Raw genomic sequence first — 18,574 nt, forward strand, 5'->3', positions numbered from 1 at the left:
AAAGGAGTCTGGGTATGGTGAAGCGTGCCTTTAAGCATGATGCCTAGTGTTCAGGATGCCAAGGCAAGCAGATCTGGATGACTTCAAGGTTAGCCTCATCTACATAGTGATTTCCAGGCTAGCTAAGGCTACATAGTAAGACCCTATCTCAAAACTAGACAGACATATACAAACAAGAGAAGGGCTATAGTTCATTCTTGTACCCATCATTATGATCACAGAGGTTTAACCTATAACCTGCCTTTGGTTGGTTAATCTGTGGGTCTGGATTTTACAGTAAAGGGCTTCTGAACATTAATATAGCTGTTAATATACAAGAAGGAAAGGAACTGGCACATTATTCACCCATTAGACTCAAGTTTTAAAAAAAACAGTTTTTAAAGAGGGTGGGCGGTGGCATAATCAGAAGAACCACCTGAGTGAGACATGTCGGAGCTGAGCTCTTTTGGTTCTGGTACCTACCATGCACTTTAATCAGGATATCCTCAAATGGTGATTCTAATACTGAAAATGATCTGATTTTTTAAATCATAAATACTTCTTGATTTTTCTAATTTCAGGAAAAAATATTCCTAACCTAATAAAATAGTTTTAAGGATGGCTTCTGTAGCCTTACTGCCTAAGTCAAGATCTACTTTGTCATTTTCCAACTGAGCAGTGAGGCCCTTGATGTCTGTGTTTTAGTTACTTTGTTTCTGAAATGGGAATAATAACAGCAATAATCGTAATTATATCTGATTTAAGACTTTGTTATGAGAATTAGATGATCAGGGTTTGTACAGAGATGTGTTGAAATAAGAGCAGTGGGACTGCGTCCCCAGCACCCGGCCGCCCCCATGGCTAGCTTTACCCGAAATAATTACACGGAAACTGTATTCTTTTAAACACTACTTGGCCCATTTTTATCTAGCCTCTTCTAGTCTAGCTCTCGCACCTGGACTAGCCCATTTCTTATAATCTGTGTAGCCCACGAGCTGGCTTACCAGGAATGATCTTAACCTGCGTCTGCCTGGAGTGGGAGAATCATGGCGACTCACTGACTCAGCTTCTTTCTCCCAGCATTCTGTTCTGTTTACTCCTCCCACCTATGTTTTAACCTATGAGGGCCAGCCAAGCAGTTTCTTTATTGCTTAACCAATGAAATCAACAGATTGATATATGACACTCCCACATCAGAGATGTATTTATTAAGCAGATCATCAACAGTTATGTTCCTAGAAATTTAATTTGTATTAAGCCCTTATGAAAATGCCCTTATTAAAACAATGAAGCTTAGACTAATATAGTAACAGTCAGGGTTTGTTTGGTTTGCTTGGTCCTAGTAATACCTTCAATTATCAGGACCACTAAAGCTATCAAGGGTCCATTGGAATTTATATAGTCACTATTTTAGGCCCATATACACACTTTATGATGTCATTTCTAATCTAACAGGACAAAACTCTTTCCTATCCAAATCCCCATTGTTTAGTAACCAGAGAACTTAAACTATTTAACAAATTTAGTTTTGTTTTAATTGAATGTGTGATATCCCCCTCATTTTTTCTCTGCCTTTGATCACTTTCAATCCTAAAATCTTCCCATCAGAGAAACTTTCTAATTTCTCCTGGCAAAGGGCATTTGTGACAGCTGCTGGGAACTGTATGCCCCTCCAGGTGTTCTTACATCTCGAGATACTTGTGTTGGAAGTGCTGTCACCGTCTGTAGTGTGACAGTTACTCAGTCCGTGTTGTTACCAGGTGATGAGGGGGAGCATCCAGTCTCACTACCCTTAACCCCTTTCATTTCATCCAACTCCCAGTTTTTGTCAGCCCTTCCTTTTAAAGAAGCCTAATTTCCTTTTCTTTACTTACCATTGTTTAAGGAAATGGGTCATTTCCATATTACTTATAAGAGTGAATATCAGCATTGGAGTCCTCATGGACGGTTTCTTAAAAGTTAACACTTAAATTAGGACTTACTAAATTAGGGATTAGAGTTGGACTGTGTAGAAGAATCTGAGTGGGTCAAAATAGCAGAAAAGGGTTTCCCCTAAGCAGAAATAAGAGTACTGGCAATGTGTGGTATGTTGACGTGCCCCAAAGCAGAATGTGTGTCACAACTAGAGTTATATTGGCACAGTAGAATTACCTTATGGAAGTGAGAAGCCACCGCAGACAGATGATGTTATGTCATGTCTGTATTCTTTAGTCACTGTGCTTCTGGCTCTTGTGTTTTCCATTTCGTTTCCATTGATGTCATCTATTGTGTCCCAGATTCGGGTACAGGTATCAGCAGCATACCCTGGCACCAGCCAGGCTTGCATAGAGCAAACTGCTTCGTTAGAATTGGTGTCTGATTCTAGATGAGAATCTGTCTTTGGCGATGGAGAGATGGCTCAGCCCTGGCTGCCCTTTCATATAGGTCATAGGTTCAGTTCTTAGCACCTACATTGGCAGCTGTAAACCATCTATAACTGCAATTCCAGACACCTCCTGGTCTCTGCAGTCACCAGGTGCTGCCACACACGGTTCACAGACATACAGGTAAACAAACACACAATAACAAGTAAATAAGTCTATCTTATATATACTTCTTTACAAATTCGAGTCAAGTCCTGTCACTTTTAAAAATTAGGCTTTATTAGTTTTGGTTATTTAGTTCTGTTTACTATCAGAGTTCTGGTTTTTGTGTTAGTCATCTCTCAACTAATAGCCCCTTGGCAGACTATGCTTAATTCAGTTATTGTGTGTTTACAAGCTGTTCAGAATTCCACATTGCCTGGAATGTTCAGACACCTTTCCTGGCTTCGCCGCCCCTTGTGAGCATTCAGAAACACATTCCGGTGCTTGTGCGTGCTGCCTTTCATCTCTTCTCCTTTTTATTTGCCCGATGGATTTTAAATGTAAAATATTTGGTTTATTCATTTTACCAGGCTTGGATCAGAGTTCCGTCTAATTCTGTATGCTTCAAAAGTCCCAGCACACAGGTGGATGTTTTTGAGAATGTTGTGGTTTCCATGTATCTGTTGGTAGAAGCGCCAGCCCATAGCCCCTTCACTGCACTGTGACTCCTCTGTGTTCTGTTTCCCAGACAGGCATGACTTTCCCTCCCTTCCTCCCTCCCTCCCTTCCCTCTGTTTTCCTTCCTTCCTTCCTTTTTAAATTAAGTATACATTTGGAGAGGGAGAAAGGTTTATGGGTCTTTTTTACATAACTTGGGTCTAAGCTCCTTAACCTAATGTTACCATGTTCCTCTCATCGGGAAAACCATGACTCCCTCTTTGCAGAACCCTTCACATTAACATTGAAGACATCATTGTTAAAATATGTGCTCTGTCCCAGCCGCTGGCATTCTGACCCTGTTTCTTTCTCAGGGCCCTCCCTCCCCTGCTCTCCAAGGCTAACCCTAGTCTTCAGGCCCTCTCTCAGGACCTGCTTAGATCAGTATTCACACTGAGTAGCGAATTGTTGGCATCAGTTGAAGGTGCTGTGCTTTCCAGAGGTGCTCACCTGGTAACCAAGGCAGCGTCTTAAAGAAGGAGCAGGAGCCTCGTCTGCTGTTCCTGCAGTGAATGGTACAGCTCCTGCTCTTCTTCCTGCTCACTGTGTAAACAGCCCACAGCCCAGCACCATAGGGACCTAAGCAAGATCAGGTTACCCTGGACCAGCCATGGTGACTCACACCTGTAATCTCAGCAGTGGAAAGGGTAAAGTAGGAGAATCGCCTAAAGTTAAAGCCAGCCTGTGCTGTGGGATGACAGTTTGTTTTACATAGAGTAACCATGAGCCTTTCTCAATCTGTCCTCCTTTATTTGCAGCAATTCAAACACCAGTAATGGTGACAATCTCATTTACTGTCTGATTGGGCTATATGAAACCAAGAACTGTTTTATAAAATCTCCCAGAGCAGACCAGTGCTGCTATAGTCTCCTATCTTTAGAGATGTTGGGAACTCAGTGACACCTAATGGCATATCATAAAAATATCCAGGGTTGGCAGCATAGCTCAGTGGTAGAGACCCTGCATTCAGTCCCAGCGTTGCAGGAATGTGTCTAACATGTCTTACAGAGGGGTTTCCTCAATTCCACTGCCTTCATTTACTGTCTAGTTCTGGTATGGTCTTCTAGCATTTATCTTAGTCACCATGGCCTAGCTCACTGTCAGGAGGAGGGAATGAAGAACAGAATTATTTTAAAGCCACCTAGACCAGAGTTACCCTGAGCCTCCTGGTTGGATTTAAGACAACAGTGTCATTTCAACCATAGCTAGGAGCTCTTAGATTTGCAATCCAAACTTTAGTTTTCTTTTAGAACTTATATTTTTAGGTTTTTCATCTCTTCTTGATGTTTAAACTACAGCAGGTATGTGTATCTAGTATCTTCTGCAGGTGGTTGAAACTACACTAGAGAGCCCAGTCTGATCTTAAACTGTCATCTGGATTCTGAGTTAGTTGGGGGAAAAAAAAACAGTAAAAGTTAGTAATATGTATTTCATGTCTCTGACATGTGTTTTCCATTATTTGATCTTCTGTGCTGCAGTACATGTGTGCATTCATACACACACACACACACACACACACACACACACACACACACACACCACAGTGACTGACTGTGCTTCCAAAAGGAAATGGCTGGTGTGGCACCTTGGAATCTGAACTTGGTCACATGTGCTAAATGAAATAATTCCAAATACATTAACAGAATGTCTTTCTTCCACCTTCTACTTTCTGGAAAATAATTCAATGTGAAACACTAGCTAACTTCTAGACATTCAAATTTAGTTGTATGACGATAAACAATTTGAAATCCATTGCATGGAGTCACAACTTGGAAAATTAATGTTAAGCTGCTATAGCAGTGGCCTTAGAGAAGAGGTTAGTTGGTGCACAGCAGCAGCCAGCTGTTCTGCATCTCTAGTAAGGCCGAAAAGAAGGAAATTAACTTCAGTTGTAATCGAAGAGACTTACAAGGTTGTAAGGGGAAACGGATCACCAATGAGAATGTTTTGGCAATGACTAACCTTTTAAGGCACAGGGATATTTTCCCTTGGATTTACAATAGAAAAAATGTATCATACAGTATAAAATGAATAGGTTATTAGATTTATCTAGTGGTTTCTTTTTTTAATAATTTTATTTTTTAATTTTTAAGAATCTAATAGACTCTGTTTTCCAAAACATTTTTTACAGTTCAGAGTCTGTATAGAGTCTCTGAAATGCATTGGATTCCAGTGAAAACACCCCAGACTAGATGTCTCGAGCTGTCCCACCTTTCTGTGTGACAAGCCTTGTGGCTCACTTTCCCCAAACACAACAGTGCAGTCTGAAGACCAAATGTCAAACTTTGGGTTTTCTTCCAAAATGCTTGCCATATCTAGTGTAAAAGTTCAAAGAAAGGATAATGGGACAGGAAGAATTTGACTTTTAATCTGAGCTCTTTGTCACTAAAAAGTCTTCAAATTTAAAAGTTACTATTTGGCTTTGTATGATGATAATAGAAAGGTAGTATATGAGTGGGCTGTCCCAGAAACACAGCTCCAGACTGACAGATGAAAATGCAAAATCAGATGCCACGTTGACTCCTGAGCAGTCTTCCAAGTTCTCCGAGCTTCTGCTGTAGTGCCGTGGATATTCAGCTGAGATTGAGAAATATTATCTGTTTATAATTCTCTCATCATTTCATTTATTACAACTTGGAAAATGACCACCCGGGAATACAAATGAGTAATTTGGCCCTGAAGTAAAAGGCTTTCACCCTCTTAGGAAGCAAGGGGGGAGTATGTATCTGAGTATTTCAAATTCATGCTAATGGAGGCTGCAGAGACGATTCAGGGGCTAAGAGCACATGCTGCTTTTCCAGAGGACTGGAATTCGGTTTCCAGCACCCACGTCAGGAGAAGCATTTATCTAATTATTCCTTATCAATAAAAATTCGGGAGTGATATATTGGGGTAAGAACCTAAATGATCAGAGAAGCAGTGGAGAAGCAACCAGTGACCTCCTCTCTCTTACCTTCCTCAATCCAAAAGAGAGTCTTTCTAAGCCCCTCCCTACTACTTCCGGTGTCTCTCTAAATGGTGTTGGTCCTCCAAAACCTCTATGACTAATTTTGGTCCACTAGTGCCCTCTTATTTAAAGTAAACCTTATTGACAGTCTAGAGTGTCAGAGTATGAACAAAATATCCCACAACAGCCAGGTAGCTCACTATCACCGAAACTCCAACTCCAGGGGATCTAACTTTCATCTGGTACCTGCGTGCATGCATGTGCATGTGTGCGCGCCACATTCACATGCACATGAGCACACAAGTGCTCACACACAAAATAAGAATGACGAAAACCAATCTTTAAATTAGTGGCAGAGTAACCCTGTGTGTGTATTTAGCAGGACTCTACTTGGCTTTGTGTTCCTTACAGATACCACTACTGTCTGTAAGAACTAAGCTTTCCCTTCAGTCTAACACTGGAACTGCACTTCGGCATGGGATCTGCTACTCTGGAAATGTGTATTGTCCTACTATAGTATGGCTGTAGTGGTGATCCAGTGATCCCTGAGAAAGAGCATGACTACCTGATGTCCATGAGTTCTTTTCTGTCTTCACTGTTAAAATCACAGTTAGGAGAATCAAATGGAGTTAGAAGCTGTACTGGTGGGGCTGGAGAAATGGCTCAGTGGTTAAGAGCACAGGCTGTTCTTCCAGAGGTCCTGAGTTCAATTTCCAGCACCCACAAGGCAGGTTATAACCATCTATAACTGTAGTCCCTGATGACTTCTTCTGGTGTGCGGATGTACATACAGGCAAAACACCCATATACATGAATAAGCAAATCTTTAGGAACTGTACGGGTAAAGGGACTAATCTCCCTGATGAAGGTCTCTTTACCACCCATATGGTTTGTTCCTTTGACAGTTCTCTCCATCGTTGAAGGGCAAAATACGGGCTTAAATATTCTCCCCTGTGCTCTGCTCTACTCTAAACCTTCTGATCCAGTTGCTCTAAAATGTAATTCACTATGTGGAAAGCAAACAAGACACAGTGTCTGCACACTGGTGCCATGTGATGTTAGCTCTCACAGTGATTCCAGCCCTTGTGTTTAAAACCATAAATAGAACTTTCAGTATTTTAGAAAAGAGTGTTGCAGTATTGGGTTTTATTATGGCATTGCAAACATTCTTTGTTTTTGTCGTTCTTCTTCCCCACCCCAACTCTCAAGTCACTTGTATTCTGTTACTCTTTGTCTCGTCTCTTCGTCCTAAGACCTTTTTCCACTTCCATGGTTCCTCTTCTAGTTTCATGGCATGTACCCATTCCCTGCATACATACACACACACACACACACACACACACACACACACACATATACATGTAATTAAAATCTAAGATTCATATACAAAAGAAATCATGCAGTATTTCTTTGTGAATCTGACTTACTTTATTTCACATAACAATTTGTAGTCTCATCCATTTTCCTGAAAATGTCATGATGTCACTTTTCTTCCTGACCGAGTAAGGTTCCATTGTATGTATGTCCCATGTTTTCTTTACTCATGTATCTGCTGATGGGCTGCTTAGTTATTGTGAATACTCCAGCAGTAAGCTATCTCTGTGGTAGAACCCAGAAACCTTTCTGAGGCATACCCAAGAAAGATATAGCTGGGTCCTATGATTCTGTCTTTGTGACAAGCTCTGTATTGATTCCTGTAGTGGTTGTGTAGCTTATACTCCCCAGTCAGGGAAAGGGCTTCTCTTTCCTCCATCCTCACTAGCATTTGTGCTGTTTTGCTGATCTTAGCCATCTGACTGGAATGAGATGGAATCCTTAAGTAGCTTTAATTTGCATTTTATTGGTAACTAGGGATGTTGAATACTTTCACAAATTCTTGTGGGGTCATCTGTGTCTCTTTTGAGAAGCCCTGTTCATTAGAGTGTTTGTTGACTGATTGGAATTTGGGGTGTTTTAATTTTTACAGTTATTTTTATAATGTTCTAGATACTAACCCTGCCTCAACTATAGCTGGCAAAGTTTTTTTTGGGGGGGGGAGGTAATGTAACACGAATGGGGAACTGGCTTTTTTGTTTGTGTTTCTGTCCTGCCTGGTACCCCACAACTGTTTAACCCCAAAGAAAATCACACATAGGTCTCCATAAATTATAAGCTGATTGGCCCATTAGCTCTAGCCTCTCACTGGCTAACTCTCACATCTTGATTAATCTATTTTTCTGATCTATTTTAGCCATGTGGCTCAGTACCTTTTTCAGTGGGGCAGATCACATCTTGCTGCTTCCGTGGTCTAGGCAGGAGTGGGAGGAATCAACTTCCTCCTTCCCAGAATTCTCCTGTTCTCATTACATCATTTCTACTTCCTGTCTGGTTTTCCCGCCTATATTTCCTGCCTGGCCAGTCAGCCTTTATTTATAACATGATTGACAGAAAACAGACAATTCTCCCGCACCAGGGTAATATGGGTGTTTTAATTTTTACAGTTTTTTAATATATTCTAAATACTAACCCTATCTGAAGTATAGCTGGCAAAGTTTTTAGGTGGGAGGGTTAATATGCTGATAGTTTCCTTTGCTGTGCAGAAACTTTTTGTTTTTGCTTTGATTTAATAAAGTTTTCTTTTTTTGAAATGTACAACCCTTCAGGAGCTACTTAGTAAAGGACTTATCAAGCTGGTTTCAAGGCAGAGCCCAAGTGGTTTCCACCAGAAACACAAAGGGTGGAGATGCATAAACAGGTTCAATCAGCTATACATTTGCTAAATAAAACTTTATAGATACACTATGCATATGGTCTATATAGATACACATAGTATATCGTAGACTATATTTGGCAATATAGCCATTTTCATAATATTCTGCTAATCTATGAACATGGACAGTCTTTATATTTTCTAGTATATTTAGCTTCTTTCTTCGGTGCCTTAGAATTTTGATTATAGAGTCCTTTTACCTTCTTGGTTAGACATACTCCTAGGGATTTTCTTACTGTTATAATTGAGGCTATTTTGAATGGAATAATTGTTCTTAGTTTCTTTCTTGGTAAATTCATTGTTGTTGGTATATAGGAAAACTACTGATTTTAGCAGGTTGATTTTGCATCCTGCTCCATTGCTGAAAACACAGATCTAAGGGTCTTGTCGTCTTCACTGTACCTTGAGAAGTGAAACCCGTAGGTGTTTTTATGTAGAGAATGGTGTCACCTGAAATAGGGTCAATTGAGTCACTTTGCTGTTTATAACCCTTTTATTTCTTTCCTTATTGCTCTAGCTAAGACTTTGAGCATTCTATTGAATGAGAGAAGAAAGAAGGCACTTGTATATCTTTCCAGATTTCAGAAAAAATGCTTTTTCTTTGTTTAACATAACATTGACTGCAGGTTTGTTATATATTGTCTTTGTATGGAATATTCCTTCTGCTCCTACTTTCTTTGCAATAGAACTTTTGTCAGGTACCTTTTCTGTATGTACTGAGATGGTTAATTCATTCCTGCCTTTTAAGTCGATTTGCATGTTGTGTTACATTTATTGATTTGCACATGTTGATCCAACTTTGCATCCCTGAAATGAGATCATCTTTGTCCTGATGTATGATCTTCATGTGTTCCCTTTGCTCATAGGTCCTGGCTTATTCTTCTGATTAGGTTTTGTTTGAAGTCTACTTTACCAGCTCTGCCAGCCTGTTGATATTTGCTGGGAAGGTTGATTCCATCCTTTGACTTTTAGTTTGTTAGATAATTTTGCCAGTGACTTGTGTTTCTCTTTCTCTCTCCATCTCTTTTTTAATACCATAATTTTTCATTGATCCTTCATGAATTTCACATCATACACTCTAATATTACTCATTTCCCAGTTCTTCTGTATGCACCTCCACCCTTGTAACCTCCCTGTGCCAAAACAAAATAAAAAAGTTAAATTAAAAAAGCAACACAACAACAAAAACATCTCACCAATCCCTCTGGGCGACAACCTGCACCCCTGTCAACCACAGCCTTCTCTCACACCCATCACAGCTGTTGCATCTCCATTTCTGCTGGGCATGTGCCACTCCGCGCCTCCATCTTTTCCATCCCCTTATCACACACTTATCTCTCAGCACCATTGGAAGCTGTCACGCAGTAGATCCTTTTGCCCAGATAGCTTTACTTGAAGATGTTCATTGCAATGAGTTATTGGTCTGCTACACCATCAATACCCAACCCTCACCGAGACTTCTCTCAGATATCCTGCTATTGTCCTAAGTTGTGGAGATCCTGAAGCTATGGTTCCACTGGACCAACGGGGTAGATGTTGGGGTAAATCAACTTAAAGCCCTAGATATAGGCCTGGGTGGTAGCCGAGTTGGTCAGCCCATCAGCTCTCCTGCGCCCATGCCACCGCTGGTGCCTTGGGTGACAGCATAGGCCTCTCACTTCAGGCCGTTCCTCACCACCGTTACATCTCAGGTTTCACCTTTCTTCATAGCACACAAACACTCAACTTCTCTTTCTCTCCCATTCTCCAACACATACATGCTCGTCCGTGTGGCAGGACCCCTAGTATGTTTCTTAGAGACAAGTAATAATGACATTTATTTTTAATCCAATCAATCTGTATTATTTCAATGGTTAGTTGAGGTCATTGCTTTTAAGGATATTAAAGAGAGGGGCTTGCTATTTCCATTGGTTGCTTTGGTGGTGGTTTTGGCACCAATCACCAACCATTGGTTGTTCTGGTTGGTTGAGTTATTGGTAGTTATTTTCTTCCTCCCATTAGTATTAGAGATTTCCTGTGTTGTGCATAATGAACTCCTTCTCAGCTCTCCTTTGTCTCATGAATAAGACTCTTTCTCCTTTCTTAGTGCACAGTATTCCTTTAAGTGTTTCTGCAATGCTGGCTAGGTTGTCATTGATTGCCTTAGTCTGTGGTTATCTGGAAATGTCAAGAAATAACTTGTTGAGTATCATGTTCTTGAGTTCTTTATGATTAGGGCTTAAAGTATCATTCCATGCTTTCTTGGCTTTTAAGGTTGCCAACATGAAATCTGACGTTATTCTGATACGTCTCATTTGTGTGTGAATCAGCATTTTCCCTTGCACCTTTTAATATTGTTTCTTAGCTTTGCACTTTTGACGCCTGTAACAGTTAGTGTTGTCAGTTTGACAGAATCTAGAATAACCCAAGAGATGGGCCTTTGGCCGTGGCTATGGGAAGTTTCTTGATTGCTTCAATAGAGGTGTGATGACATATTCCCTCTGTGGGGTGGGGCTGTTCCCTGGATGGGATCCTGGACTGTGAAAATGGAGATCAGAAGCTGTGCAGCAGTGTGCAGCGTGCATTCATCTCTGTCTGATGCTTGCCTGTGGATGCAATGTCACCAGCTGCCTCAGGCTTCTGCCATCCTGGCTTCTTCTCCATGGTGGACGTACCTTGAACTGTGAGGCAGAATAACTCTTCCTTTCTTAAGTTTCCCATGTTGGGGTATTTTATTACAGCAACAGAAACACTAACACACCTTAACTGTGATTGAATGTGTCATGGAAAGATTGTCTGGTCATAGCTCTTTGGGGCTCTAAATGCTCATGTATTCGGATGTCCATTTCCTTCTCTGGGCTTGGATATTTTCTGCTATGATTTTATTGAGTAAATGACCTCCACTCTTAGGCTTTAATTACCTCCATCTGCTGACATCCCAGTGTTCTTGGGAGTTTGGGTCGTGCTCACTGTATGCATCACTTGTGTCCCCAGTAAGGTACTAGGGTACCTGTTGGGGAACATGTAGTTTCTAGTGTTTTAGATTTGAAGGTATGAGAATGTAAGTAGTGACAAGGGGAGGAGGAAGGGCAATAAAGTAAGAATGAGAAACAAACAATGGGTATCTAGAGAAAACTCTGTGGAGTGAGGAGTCCAGGAGACTTTCCAGGGGAGGTGCAGGTTAACGACAGGTGAGCAACTAAAGCACAAAGTGTAAGTGATCCTTAAACAAGGACTCCAGTGAAATGGAGGGTCTAAGGGCCTTACCGTGTCTTCCTTGTTGGGACCGATGTCTTCAGCTGTCTGGTGTCTCAGTCTCCACAGATGGAGGTAAGGGCACAGCTCTTCTGAACCACAGAAGACCCTTGGAGAACTAGACCTGAGGAAAGAACTAATAAACTCCTGTCCATGCTTGAAAGTGTAGTGATGGCTCGCACCCTGTTGACTGTCTATCCCTGTGTCTGCTCTCCAGATAACGTGATCAATGGGCAGGACTATGAAGTGATGATGCAGATTGACTGTCAGGTGATGGACACCAGGATCCTCCACATCAAGAGCTCCTCTGTTCCTCCTTACCTCCGAGATCATCAGAGGAACCAAACCAACACCTTCTTTGGTCCCCCTCCCACAGCCACAGAGACGACCCATGTGGTCAGCACCATTCCTGAGTCGTTACAGTAGTACCCCAGCTGCACTGGGAAGAAAGCAGAGGAGTGAAGAGCCGGTGAGGAGTGCTGCTCTCTGCCCCATGGCAAGGGGAGAACTGCCTTGTGCTGCGACTCAGGGAAAGAAAACAAGAACAAGAAGCTGCTCTGATCTTCACCGTCTGCCCACTGTGTGGACCATGCTAGCAAGAGAGCAGTCCTCTCGGCGGTGCAGCCGTGTCGCGGTGTCGCCTGGTGTTGGTTATTCTGTTGAGTTTTCCGCACTGCTTTTCCTACTGGATATCTTTGTTCTTAGTCTTCCTTCAGATGCCACCCACCTCCTCTTTTGTCCACTGCACTTCCTTGCACAGTAAAGCGATTTTCATTTAAAGCTTTAGAACACATGCTCATGTGGTTTCCACCAATTGGCTTTCTCTCTCCTTCAACTCAAATTCATTCTGAATATTACACTTGAGAAAACACATTTCAAAAAGCTAAACAGCCAAAAACATCCCACAAAGAGTCAAAACAGTTTGGAATTTTGGGTAAAAGGATTGTCCCCGGTTGGTAAAGTTTATTTTTACTTGTGATTTGTGGTTCAGCCCTGAACAAATAACTGTTGTGGGGTCAGAGAGTGAGCCGCACACTGGAAGAAGGCGAGAGGCAGCCAGTTGTGGAGTACAGGAAAGGCGGTGAGTCCGTGTGCACTTGTATTTAAACACTGGGAGCTGAGACGGGCAGTGTAAGTTTAGAGCCACAGCTCCCTTTTCTCTGGGAGTGCTACCATCAGCACAGACTCTAAGGACCTCAGGGCAAATGCTTCCCTTTCATTGTGAATCCTCAGCCTAGGACACACTCCTGTGAAACCAAACTCGGCAAAGGACCTTGGAGGTGACTTCAGATTTAAACAAGACTAGAGAGTTTTCCCTGAAAAACTGACTATGCACACAGCAAGCATGGATTCCCACTGAGAGGCTGTGCCATATTGTGGCAAAATTTGCAAAGAAGGAAGGAAAGAAGAAAAAAAAGCTATAGCTAGGCATATGCCTTTAATGTTAGCACCACTTAGGAGGTAGGGCAGCCTCTAAGTTTAAGGTTGGCCTGGTCTACATATTGAGTTCCAGGACAGCCAAAGCTAAATAGAGAGACCATCTCAAAACAATAAAATAAAATGAAAATCAAAAGTTATGTTCATATACATTTCATTGTATTTTGCCTGTTCCCTTACCATAGCAAGCAGCTTTCCTATTGTGCTGTACATTGTACCCTGGTAAATTCACAGAAACGGTGCCAGGACTCCCACTCTTCCTATGCACTGCCGTCCTTCTGAAGTGAGAACTCCTTCAGAGCTTTTGATAGAATTTTCACAGTTGGCTTGCAAGTCTCTGTCAGGTGTTTCCTTTCCAGTCCACACAACCCTCAAAGGTTGTATGCAGTCTGCTTGTTTTCTGCCTGTGACCCCATGGTGCCTAGCCCCTCACCAACAACCATTTTCTGGACATTGTTGCTGTCCTCCAAGCTAATGAGATGATCTTGGGGCAGGGCCACTCTTGCTGTTTTACCTGGGAATCTGGGGTTCCAGTAGTGCAGCTGCCTCCTTTTTCTACAGTGCAAACTGTTGGAATTCAGTGCCGCAGTTCATCCTGATGGGCTCTTTGGTGAATTGCAGACGGACCTGTTTTCCCTGGGAACTGGTCTTCTAATGGGTACCAAGGAATAGATAGCAAATACATGAAGTACTTTCAGGGGTAGCCATTTGTGAGGGAGGTGGGATACCCTGTGGCCTTGTTCCTCCCTGCCTGTGAAGGAGCCCAAAGAGAGGGTGTGGTCATGGCTGTAGGCAGTGGCAGCATCGTCATTCCCCCTACTGACCTGCTGGAAGACACCAGTAATATCTGAAGTGATTCCAGTGGTACCTCTCCCTCCCGCTGTAGCACACAAGAAGAAGCCATCTGGGGCCCTCTTGCCTTTTGCATCTCTGCTCTGTTGTGTTCATTCTACCAGTTCCTCAGACCAAAGGCCTTTAGTGTCACACTTACTAAAGCTGATGCCTCTCCGACAAGTGACATTGGGGATGATGGTTGGGAGGAAGGACAGCCAAAGAGCAGGCAGGCATACAGCACAGGAACTGGGAAGGGCTGTCCAAAAGTACTCTGGAGCCTTGGAGCCTTACCATCTCTGCCCTCACTAGCCCTCCAGGGCTTGTCCTTCCCATCGCTAAGTCCATCCTGAGGGATGAGAAATGCGGTCCTCCTCAGGGTAGTTTCAGGAAACAAGGGAAAGGCACTTGGCAGATACGCAGACACATCCTGCTGTTTAATTTGCTGAAAGAGCTACCGCTGTGGATGCAGCAGTTTTTATCTTAACGTTTGCATGCTAGCTCGGGGCCCATTGGAAAGGAAAGCTGCTGTACTGGAACCAACTGAGCAGACATTCAGGTTTTATTTTTTATTTTGATGAGATTGCCTTTGGCGGTTTATAGCCTGGAAATATAGGAGCTATATGTGTACATAATATATATATATATTTTTAACTTATTAAGTTTTGAAATGTGATTTTGCAAGATTATGAAAAATTAAATGAATTTGAGCTAGAGAGCTGGCTCAGTGGTTAACAGCACTTACTGCTCTTCCAGAAGACCCAGGTTCAGTTCACAGGTCACAGCCATCTGTAACTCCAGTTCCAGGGGATCCTATGCCTTTTCCTGACTTCTGCAGGCACCAGTCACACACATGGTGCACACACATGTGCAGGCAAAACACTGATATACATAAAAATAAGTAAATCTGCTTCTTAAATTAGTTCCATTCCCAGGAAGTCATCCACCTGTTACTAGATGGTTCTGTGCTCTGGACTGTTGGTACTGAGATGCTGGGAAGTGAGGACGGAGGCTGACAGGGAGTCCTTCATGTGTTTCCAAGTCCCCAGTTTTGAAATTCAGTGGAAGTAAGTGGATGTTTCCTCCTGTTAACTGCTTCTCTCTGGGGTTAGCTCAGAGAACAGCTCCCTTACAATGGAACGTAAGCCTGCTTTCAGTTAAGAGGCGACGAGAAAGGAGCGTGGGGACAGATGTTGTTCTTGCCACGCGTGGAGTACAGCATCTTCGCCTTAGACCACTGGCCAGAGTCCCATTGTTATAGGTTCATGGCAGCCTTCTAATTTCTTCCTTATGAAGTTGCAGCACAAAGTTGGCCCCTTTTCGTCTTTCTTGTTAGCACTGGACTGGCGAGATGGCTCAGTTGTTGAGAGTCCTTGCTGCTTTTCCAGAGGACCCAAGTTCTATTCCCAACACCCACAGCACAACTCCTGCTCACAACTGCCTGTAATTCCAGCTCCAGAGGATCCAATGCCCTCTTCTGGCCTCCATAGGCATCTGCACATACATGGTACTCACTCACACAAACACATGCACATAAATAAAAACAGTAATAATAAAGAAGCAGACAAGGACGTACTTGAAAGTGACAACATCATGCGATTCTTTCCTAAGATTTCCCAAAAAGCTGTTACTTAAAAACAGAGAAGGAACTGGGATTCAAACTGACTTTTCTCTCATCTTTAGAGAGACACTGTCCTGTCAGTCTTGCTGGCCCAAATCTCTGTCCTGGACAAATATTCCCCAATAGTCACCTTAGCGGTACGCTCTTGGACATGGCTGCCACGACTAGAACATTTGACAAGGGAGAACTCCCACAGTTTCAGTCTTGTCATTTGACTCTGAAATGTGACAGAAATGTACTACAGGGATGGCCCGGGGACTGTGTGTGACCTCCTTTCCCACTGAAAGCTTCCAGTCCAGCTTCTGCTTCAGTGGCCTATGAGACGCAGTCTCTTGAACTCCTTTGGCCTAGAGAGCCAGGGTCTGATCCTATGCCCTCCCCTTTCGTCTGAACTCACGGAGGTGCCCACCTGTGGAGGCATTCTTCCCACCTCAGCCGGAGGGGCTGGCTGCTTCCTTCAGCAGGTACACAGATAGACCTGCATGTCCAAGTGAGACACTCATACGGTAGCTCCATCACAGGAATCCACCCCCAAGCACGCTGCGTCTCACCACAATTGATAGACGCTTATTGCCATCTACAGACCCCATTTTCTCTACCCACATGTTCTTTTCATCAGTTGTAGGTCATTTTAACTTAGGTAAGTAATGATTTTTTTCCTGCTAATATGAATATACTGTGTCATAATTCTAACAGAAAAAAAAGTAGAGCACAGAAGAAACATAATGGAATGAAGACATTGTTATTTCCACCCTCATAGCACTTGGAGGAGACATTCCTCCCCAGCCCCCACTAAGGGAATCACGGGTGATTTTTAAATAACTTCTGGACTACCTATGTGATATCACCAGAGAGTCCAAAAGGAACTATGCACATAGAAGAAATACCGTTTTCTCCTGCCTAAGAAAATTCTATTAGTATTCTATTAGCTTATATTTTTAATAACTAAGCTTAAAACATAGTTTATTTTGGATATTACTAGAACCTTCAGCAATATCTGTCAGGTACACATAGATCTATGAAAAAAGGAATGATAAGCCTGTGTGGTTAGGACATTTACTGAGTTATGTCCTGGCTAGCCAGTGTTACAGAATGACCCTGTGTTCCACTAACCTTAAGCATTGCAGACTTAGTGCATGAAAAGACTTAACTTATATTGGGTTTAATAACTAAAGAATAAATAAGTTACTTGTCAAGGTCAACAAATACCACACTGGTGTGTTTTTTGTCCTCAGTTAACTGACTATAGTTAAGTAAACCAGGAAGTGTGGCATTTTCCCCAGTATGCGAATCCCAGACTGAACTAGTAGATTGACTTCATGGCAAGTGTGTACCGATTGACCTGTTGTAATTATCACTCTGGTTTCTGAGTAGTTGCCAGGATTCAGGAGATGTTGAAAGCTACGAAACACTACTAGTCTTTGAGATTCTAGATTTTTCCCCCTCCTCATGGTAATAAGACTCAGCTAAAGCCAGTAGAAGTATATCCATGATCATTTAGGGATGTTGGGAGATGGGTATGTAGCTCAGATGAAAGAGTGCTTGTTTAGAACGTCTGAAGCCATGACTTCCTTCACCAGTACCAGGCATGGTGGAGTATGCTTGGAGTCCTAGCCCTTGGGAGGTGGAGGTGGGAAGATCAGGAGTTTAGGTCATCCTGGGCTACGTGAGAGCCTGTCTCACCATGTGTTTAAGGAATTGGGGAAGATATATTGTTCTCTTCTTTAATAATTATGTCCGTTTACAATAAACAATGGCAGCAGACTATTTCATACTCTCCAATAAGTCTTTATAATGCAATACCTGTTCTTTCTCTAAGATCCAAATAAAGAGTTTTAAAACTTGGTTTGTCTGTCTGTAGAAAGACAAAACAAATGAATTTCAATGTTAGCAGTTAGTAATGGGAAGGGAAGCCTAAAGACGTTTTGTGGTTTGTGTGTGTTGAAATGAAACACCAAGCTTCTTTCTACTGTTTTCCCAGGATAGGCCAAGAAACTTTTCCTTTATTGTTGTGTCCAGACAACTACAATCACATCAAGGAGTAGAATCATCTAAAATCTGTACCTTAACATCCGCATCATCAGGGTTACCTAACTACAGATCCAGTCTCTACCAAAAGCCCTTCCCCAGCTTGGGATGTCAGTGCCACGGCGAATGACGCTAGTCTCTGTGACTGACAGCAGTTTAACGCGAGCATTGACTTCAGACTCTATGTGGGATGTAGATCAAGCCAGTTTTAGAATCTTGAAAGACAGTTGCAAAGGTCACTTGGTTGCACAGTACATGGTTTCTTGAATAGAGGACTCTTCTGTTGTGACCCTGCAATTTCTCTGACTATTCCTTTTCGCATAGAGACTCAGATCCAGTGTTTTGCTTACCACAAAATCTACCACGTTTCATTGCATCGCGTTCATGTGATATGATCAGTACAAACACTAGAAGAGAATCCTTCCTTAGTTCAGTTAGTGATGATAGCTGTTGCCTATTGAAGATGTAACTTTCTGCCAGACATTGTGATAGACGTTATAGTTAAGCTTTAAAACGGTCAGTCAGCCTGGAAAGATGGCTCAGTGGTTAAGAGCACTGTCTCTTCTTCCAGAAGGCTGGGGTTCTTTTCCCAGAATCCACATGGCAAATCATAACTATTTCCATTTTCAGTTCCAGGGAATCCAAGGCATATATATACACATACATGCAGAGAATATATATATATA

At 42.3% G+C, this 18,574-nt stretch overlaps 1 protein-coding gene across 1 annotated transcript in view; it reads left to right on the forward strand.

The window, feature by feature from the left end:
* Positions 1 to 17,704, forward strand: part of LOC121442018 (cyclic AMP-dependent transcription factor ATF-6 alpha-like) — a gene marked incomplete at its 5' end in the record, with an annotated part of 174,219 nt that extends 156,515 nt beyond the window's left edge. Inside the window, one exon of the mRNA XM_041643453.1 lies at positions 12,189 to 17,704. Within this exon, the coding sequence (XP_041499387.1) occupies positions 12,189 to 12,397 (209 nt within the window). The remainder of the gene's footprint in view (positions 1 to 12,188) is intronic.
* Between the last annotated feature and the right edge of the window lie 870 nt (positions 17,705 to 18,574).

This window comes from Microtus oregoni, unplaced genomic scaffold (genome assembly GCF_018167655.1).
Source record: "Microtus oregoni isolate MIOR12 unplaced genomic scaffold, Mior012 000086F_ref0000336, whole genome shotgun sequence".
Classification (NCBI taxonomy): Eukaryota; Metazoa; Chordata; class Mammalia; order Rodentia; family Cricetidae; genus Microtus; species Microtus oregoni.